General features: G+C 44.9%; 1 protein-coding gene across 1 annotated transcript; it reads right to left on the bottom strand.

Moving 5' to 3' along the window:
• Positions 1-2,001: 2,001 nt before the first annotated feature.
• Positions 2,002-7,332, bottom strand: tmem200cb (transmembrane protein 200C, genome duplicate b). Its single transcript, XM_085930804.1, has 2 exons — positions 7,265-7,332; positions 2,002-3,408 (listed from the first exon to the last, which is right to left on the bottom strand). Exon 2 carries the CDS (start codon positions 3,373-3,375, stop codon positions 2,002-2,004), a length of 1,374 nt encoding a protein of 457 aa, XP_085786930.1. The 5' UTR covers positions 3,376-3,408; positions 7,265-7,332.
• Positions 7,333-7,882: the final 550 nt, after the last annotated feature.

The following is a 7,882-nucleotide window of genomic DNA, read 5'->3' as shown; positions in this document are numbered from 1 at the left end:
TCCAATTCTCGTACCGCCCGCCCCCTGCAGTGCTCCAAAACGGACACTCTCGCCCCCACCTTCTCGCCCTCTCACAACAACTGCTCGACCACAGGCTTCTTGAAGAAGTGCTGCAACCTTTGGCCACTAGAAGGCTGTCAGACTGCAAATGAAATATTCATCCATCCATTTTCAGAACCGCTTATATTCTCACTATGCCCAATTGAACAGGAACATAGATCTACTGTACTGCAATATATCCATTTCTTTAGTAATATCAATGGTTCAATAGTTATATCACCCATGAGACAACAATTACCCTTAACATAATTAATGTTGAAATATCAGTGTCATACACATTAATTGTCCATAAAAGATTAGATTTTATTATTTAAAAAGTATTAGTATCATTGTAACTGACTGTAAAGTTATGCAACATGCTAAAGAGGCCAACGAGTACACAGTCGTTGTGAAAATTGGCATTGCTGTGCATTTTTTGTGTAATTATTGCTTGTGAAATGCCCAGAAAATGTCATAATAGTGTGTCACCACGTGACAAGAAACAGACTAATCATCTCACTTGCTATAACAAGCTTAATTTGTTTAATTTTTTTTGTGCTCAGTGTTGATGCTGACACTTTGACTCCTCACTATGTCACGCTAACGGCTAACTTTGCTTCTATTGTCACCGTTAGCTCCTATTGTATAAAAAATTAAATAAATGATTAAATAAACCAAAAAAAATCAAGACTCTCAAACTTGTTTTGTTATCTTTTAATGGTTTTCCATGATGCAAGTGAAACTATTTGGTGCAAACATTCTACTTTGCATTCACTTGTGCACAACAGAATGCCTACAGTGTTCGGGAAAGCAGGGCTGAAGGTGGTGGGTCAGCGGGGATTGTAGTAGAAGTTCAAAAGTTTGTCCACCATGTAGTGAAGTGTGCAGCAAAAATGTCATCCCCTCATGGAGGTCCACATCGGCTCCTAAATCAAACGTCTACCTGAGTTTCTTCATGACAAGTGTAGACTTTTAAAGTTTGATGCTACAGGTGCTTCAGTTTCCTTCCAGTCACATCTACACTTATAACAAGCTACAGTTTTTACCCACCTCAACCACTATATCAAAATAGAAGCTAAAATCCAATCCTGCTTTTCTTTTACAAATCCGTTCAACAATCATTAGTATTGCTCTTGCTACATTGAAAAAATAGAAAACTCACATCTGAACGGTTGAGCTGTGTTGTGTGCGGAAAAGGAGGCTCCTTGCCCTTTGAGTCTTCATGGCGATGTCGCATCTCGCTTCCGGAACATATGAAGCAAAGACAGACTGTAGCCCCTTTCACATTGGCCATCCATGCAGGCATTTTCTCAGTGTCCTGCGTGTAAGGTACAGATGTGGGATGTCCACCAGTGAATTTGCCATTTTAAGACCTGGTCTCAGGGATTAGTGCAAAGCTGGAACCGCGACTTTGTGTCAAAAACTCCTTAAAACACTGCCCATCTACGGCTTTTGATCCGACAGTCGGGGCAGTGTGAGAGTGGCTTATGAGTTTTTAAGGGCTGAGAACTCAAGTGTCAAACTCCGGTTCTCGAGGACCACTATCCTACATGTTTTAGATTTTCCGCTTCTCTATCACATCTGAGTCAAACGATCAGGAGCCTGATATCAGTCCTGATCATTTAACTCAGGTGTGGTGTAGTAGAGAAAACATCTAAAACATGGAGGATAGTGGCCCTCGAGGAACAGAGTTAAACTGTGGCTTAGAATTAGCTCGCATCAGAGGTATAAAGCCACTTGTGTATAAGGATCAATACTGGAGACCCACTGGCAACGCTCCTTTTGTGTTGAAAGCAGTTGTACCCGTGTGATGCTGACCATGCACCTAGTTATCTGGATGTGTGAATCTACGGTGGCTATGTGGATATGATAATATCCCACTGTCTGAAAGCCAGAGTCATAAATGCTGAGTGGTGGTTAACAGTGTGAAAGGGGCTTTATAAGAGTTTCCCAAGATTTCCTTTAGGATTCTGCAGAAGTGCTTGGTGTCGCCTGTCCTTTGTCTCCCTGAGCGTCCTCCTCCACGGCTGTCACCGTATCCGTCGCTGCTACTTCCTGCTCGCCGTCACCCCCTAAAGAAGTGTCCGGCGCGTCGAAGGATTCGCCCCCGAGGTCGCTGAGTTTGATGTAGCCCTTACTGTTGGAGCGCTCCAGACGAGGGCAGCTGAAGCGCCTGCCCCGCTCGCTCTGGTGGCACACGCTTACCGACAGGCTGCAACGGCGCGCTGACCTCGGCGGGTCCGTTAGCGAGTTGAGGGACAGGCGTGACCCCATCGCCCTGACAACCGGGGAGGGCGGGAACAGCTGGGGCGGTGGCTCAGCGGCAGCTACGTCCTCAGGCAAAGGACTCACCTTTTCTTCGTCGCCCTGTGCCTCCTCGTGGTCATTCCCCACCTCAATGACCACGTCTTCCTCCGCCTCGTAGTTGTTGAGCTTGATGACCGGGAGGGTGAAGGCATTTACAGAGGAGGCGACAATGGAGGTGGGGTCCCACTGGCGGGGTTGGGGGGCCTCTTCGCTGCCATTGCTGTAGTCCTTGTAGATGCTGTACACCGTGTCCGTGAAAGTCTGGACGTCCCTGGACCAGGTACGCGACGTACGCCGGAATACCTCGTCGCTGTCCAATGCGGCGGAGGAAGGCCAGGAACTGCGGCCTGCATGGTGGCCCCCCGATGGACCCTCTGCGCTCTTGGACTGGGTGTAGTTTACCAAACCATTGAGAGGTGAGTACTCCTTGGAACGGACACTATGTAGGTCTATAACCGTGGAGTAGATGTCTCTCAGGTTGATGATTTTAGTTTTCTTGTCGCGGTTCTCGTGAAGGACGGCATTGGCACAGATGAAGAGGAAAATTCCGATGCCCATCACCAACGGTCCGAAGACTTTGAGGTTGTCGGAGTACAGGTAGTTGTCGAGGAAGTCACACAGGAACCCGCAGTTGGCGGGGGACGGAGCCAAGTCGCTGCCATTGGAGTGGCTCTGGTTTAGCGGGTTGAGGTTGGGGGGAGCTCGGCTCTCGGAGGACGCGTTGGGGCTTTGTGAGTAACTCATTGTGCCGTAGTTTACCCCCGTCTGTCCGTGCTCTTGGTATTGCTGCTGATTCTGCCTGGGCCAGTACCCTAGTACGGCCATGGAGATGCCCACCATGAGGACCATCAGCCCGACGGCCGCAACCAGGCCAGCGGGTGAGCAGAGGTTGAGCTTGCCCTTCACTACCACCACGTCATTTTTCTTCTTCTTCTTTGATTTCCGCTTCTTCTTGTTTTCAGCGCGGTTCTTGGAGCGCAGGGAGTCCTGGCGCCGGTTCATGCGCAGCAGTCCGCCCGTGGCAATCATGGCGGCGCTCGGGGAGCGGGCTTGTCAGTCAACCTGGAGGGGAAAGCACAAGTGGTAGAACGTGAGGGTCCACGCTGAGCAGATGGCAGACGCTTGCTAGAGAGATTATATGTGTAATCCTGAGTTTTAGAACAGTGAATGGATGGATTTGCAATCAAGGTTCCACCACCAGATCACTGCTACAGTAACAAAATGATTTCCAATCTCTTTTGTAAAGAGTTATTTCCAACATTTTACTGCTAAAATTATTTTTTGTTCACTACAAATAATGTGCCGTGATAGTTAAAGGCTGTTCCATTAGAAGGCAGAAGGTACAATTGATTCAATCTCGTTTCAACCAACAGTATTGACCGTAAGAGCTAATTCTCCAACAACCATTGACACAAAGTCAACAAGTACGGCCTTGGGGAATATTTTAAAAGCGTACACCTTGCAAAAATAGAAACGCAACCGATTATTTTTACTTTCAGTGGGCGAGTCAATCCAGTCAAGTTTGACCCACAGGCGGAAAAACGGAAAACTTCAGCTATATTAGTCATCAATCTGATGCCACTGGATCTATGGAGCGAAAAGCGGGAACAAGGAGTGCTGGCTGCCTGGCTGCTGTTAGACGTCGCTCTGTATGTTTATCTACCGTAATTTTTGTACCATAAGTCGCGGTTTTTGTCATAGTTGGGTGGGGGGGGCGACTTATATGTGTTTTTTTTCACAAATTTTCAAAATTCAAAAATCTGCGATGCAGTGAAACCGCGATAAACAAACCGCGATGTAGCAAGGGATTACTGTCATTTGAACTGCAAGTGACATCACCCGTGCCGCGCGGCGGTTGTTTACATAAAGGGCAAAGGATTCGATCATGAAGATGACGAAGGGCCCCACGTACTACCGGCATCATTAGCGGCTTTGTTTGTAAGTGACACGGAGGACGAAGAGTTTGAAGGATTTAATGATTTGTAGTGAAGGTTTGAAAAACTATTATGGCTTTTACGCACGGCCGGTCCTTCTCGACGGGAGCTCTCTTTCACCTCCGTGGATGGAAGTCGGGGGCCGGCGCTCGGCCGGGTGGCTGTCGGGGGACGGTGGACATGGCTTTTACGCACGCCCGGTCCTATTTATGGAGCTCTCTTCCACCTCCATGGCTGGAAGTTCAGTAGTTGTTGGCTCGTTGAACTCTTGTTTTGTTAAATAAAGAGCCGTTTACCAAACGCACGCCTTTCCTGGTACTTTGTTAATGCTACAATATAATTATATACTAGATCTGTGCAGCGCGCGCGCGGCGTTGTTAACATAGAGGACGAGGAATTTGATCGATGGATTTAATGATTAGGAGTGACACAGATGGTTTGATAATATTGTTGTTATATGATAGTTATTTGAAATATACTTTATATATCGTTATATAGGTCTGTGGAATAATTAGAAATGCAATTTACGAGTCAGATGTCAGCACAGATGGTTTGATAATATTGTTGAATATGATAGTTATTTGAAATATACTTTATATATCATTCTATGAGTCTGTGGAATAATTAGAAATGCAACTTACGAGTCCGACGTCAGCATATGTGGCGCATACACGGCATTGTTTACATAAAGCACGATCGATGGATTTAATGAATTGGAGTGACACAGATGGTTTGATAAACGTGTTATTTATGTAATACTTACTTGAATAACTCTGAATGTTACGTCAGGCCCGTTCTCAGCTCCTCCTTTGTGTATATGACACGTTAGCATACCGTATCGTTTAGCCTGTTGTTGCTGGTTCATGTCTGTTTTTGGTGTTGGATTTTGAAAAAATAAATTTGCCCCAAAAGTGCGACTTATACTCCGGTGCGACTTATATATGTTTTTTGTTCACTTTATTGTGCATTTTATGGCTGGTGCGACTTATACTCCGGACTCCAGTCCGAAAATTACGGTAAGTCTTCGAGCAGGGCCTCAGCGGCAGCGAGAGGATGTGATGTGTCCAGACAGGAGGCCAGCGGGCGTGTTGAGCCCACCTACGTTCTCCCACCCACACTCCTTCCTCCTCTCTGAGTGAATCCATCTCAGCACCAGCGTGTCTTGAGATGACACACACACGCACACGCTAGTAGGACACTTCATTAAGTACACGCCACAAGGATGACAATGCTCATATGTGAGGCCGATTTCATATTCTGACTCACAGGCCACATTATTAGGTACACATCACAACCTGATGAAATGTAAATAAATATGCTTTTAAAATTGTAATAATGCTCATTTTTGTCATAAAGTGTTTATTCGAGGCTTACTGAGTGTGCTCACGAAAGGTTTCATCGTGACATCCTGGAAAGTAGGCACTCATGCACAATCTAATATTCATATATAACACTGGAATGGAATTTTGAGAAGAGTACGGAATATGGACACAGCTGTGAAAGTGATTGTAAATTCTTTTTGCTTGCACTGTAGAGTATATAAAGCCATAAATATTCTTTTTATTGGAAACTGTAATGGCCTTGTGGTGCACCACGCAAACATAATTCAATTCAATTCTGCTCAATTGTATTCACATCTCAAGGCATTTTACATATAAAACGGGTCGAGAAGTACGCTCCTAAGATAGACTGAACCTCGGGAGCAAGAATTATGGAGGCAAGGATAAACAATCCCTCCAAAGGAAAGCAAAGTTGGTGTGTGGAAGACGTTTCGAAAAAACAATCAAAACACTCAATAATGACTTCTAATATAGGGCTGTGCTGAAAACAGCTGGCAGTGGAGTTATGCAATGCATATATGAATACAAACTGTGTTGCAACAGATGTAGACAGAAATTTGACAATATCTTAAGGCTCCACTGCCTAATTGCATTAAAAATACTAATGCTATGTAACATTGGAAACATTTTTGTTGGTTTTGGTTGAGGGAGGCTGGAACTGATTAATGGCATTCCCATTCATCTCAATGGGGAAAGATAATTTGGATTTCTATGGTGCCAGAATTTTTCAAAATATGGTTGTTTTTTTTTCTTTACCAATCCCTGCTTCCATACCGTGTCCGCTTGCAATTTCCCCACTCTCTCGATTGCATCATTCCCCAGTGAACACACATTGGCACACGCATACATAAAATAGAAGCTCCGTGACACGTGCCGATCAAAATCTAATTTGCAAAGACAAATTATTCACATTCGACCTCATTAACTTGAGCAGGCGTACCTAATGAAGTGTCTCATGCACACGTGTAGGAGTGCAATTACTAGATATCAGCCTTATCGGGTAATTACACCAGAATAATTAATTTGAAGGTGGGCAGGCTACTATCTAGCTTCCTGAAATATGTATTGGTGCATCTTATTCTCTATTTTTTTTATTCTCATCAAAGCGTGTGGGTGGAGATTTTTGCGATGGGGGAGTTAGTAGAAGGGGGTTCTTGGGTGGGTGTGGACTGTTTTGTGTGGCTGTTCGGTTCGGTTCGGGTCTACATGTTGGAGATGATGAAGAAAAGGAGGATGAAAAGGAGGCGGTTGGAGGGCTTTATTTATGCGCAATGTTGCACGACTAATGTTCCGTTGACGTGACAGCACATCTGTTTCCCCTCTGTACGTGCGCGCGTGCGGCTGAAAATGTCCAGATAGACATATGAAGCTCCAAACACGGCCAAATTTGGGCGCACGACGCCCCCCCCCCCCCCCCCCCCCCAAATACACGTGCATGAATTTGCTTCACGCACACACATACACACGCGAAATATCCAAGCACGTAAGAACCAGAAAAACGAAAAGTTCGGCTGCATTTCTCGGAACCGTGGTGCGTTCATGGTCTTTCATAAACGCGGCACAAACACTTCAATCCAACAGGATGTTCTTTTAAAACATAGCTCATTTTGGTGGATATCAGAGATGGCTGTAAATCAGGCTTACCTGCTTAGAAATTATGAGCATCCTCAAAGGGAGGCATCGTCGTCGATGTGCGCCACTTTGGTGGCAGAGTTGCAAGGGAGGGAGAGAAAGAGAGGTAAAGGGACGGAGAGATGGAGCGCGAGAGAGCTCCGTGCTCGCCTCAATGGATGCGCCTCAAGCTCAAAGGCAAAAGCTTGGAAGCAAGGAAAGGCAGGCGAGGGGCGGGCCAAGCTGAAGAGGAGAAGAGGAGCTGCTCTACATGATGCCGATTTGTCATTTTTGACTTTTATGTATGTTGGCAATAATCCATTGCTACACACTTGAATCTAATGCAGAGCAGCATCACGGTGTTTATTGTTGTAGTCTTTTAGGTTGCTGCGTGTGTTACGCGACTGCAATGCATCACACTGGGAGTCAAACGAGTTGCATTTAATTTTACTTCTCAAGGGAATTCATTTAGTTATGTTTTTATCTAAAATTATGGCATATGGATTATTTAAAATCGTTTTAATTGGTTTTTATTAGTTTTGATTAAATTATATTGTCGTATTATACTATAGCCTTGATAGAGTTTTAAAAATCAGATTATCATTCATATCATTCAGTTATTAGTTCATATATGTATATGTATTTTTTTAT

Source organism: Syngnathus leptorhynchus, chromosome 14 (assembly GCF_054491065.1).
Source record: "Syngnathus leptorhynchus isolate UIUO chromosome 14, UIUO_Slep, whole genome shotgun sequence".
NCBI classification, from domain to species: domain Eukaryota; kingdom Metazoa; phylum Chordata; class Actinopteri; order Syngnathiformes; family Syngnathidae; genus Syngnathus; species Syngnathus leptorhynchus.
This window is presented reverse-complemented; position numbering and strand designations above follow the sequence as displayed.

Bases quoted from the DNA above. Each gene is read 5' to 3' on its own strand.
- tmem200cb (XM_085930804.1), bottom strand. From the start codon at position 3,375: ATGATTGCCACGGGCGGACTGCTGCGCATGAACCGGCGCCAGGACTCC.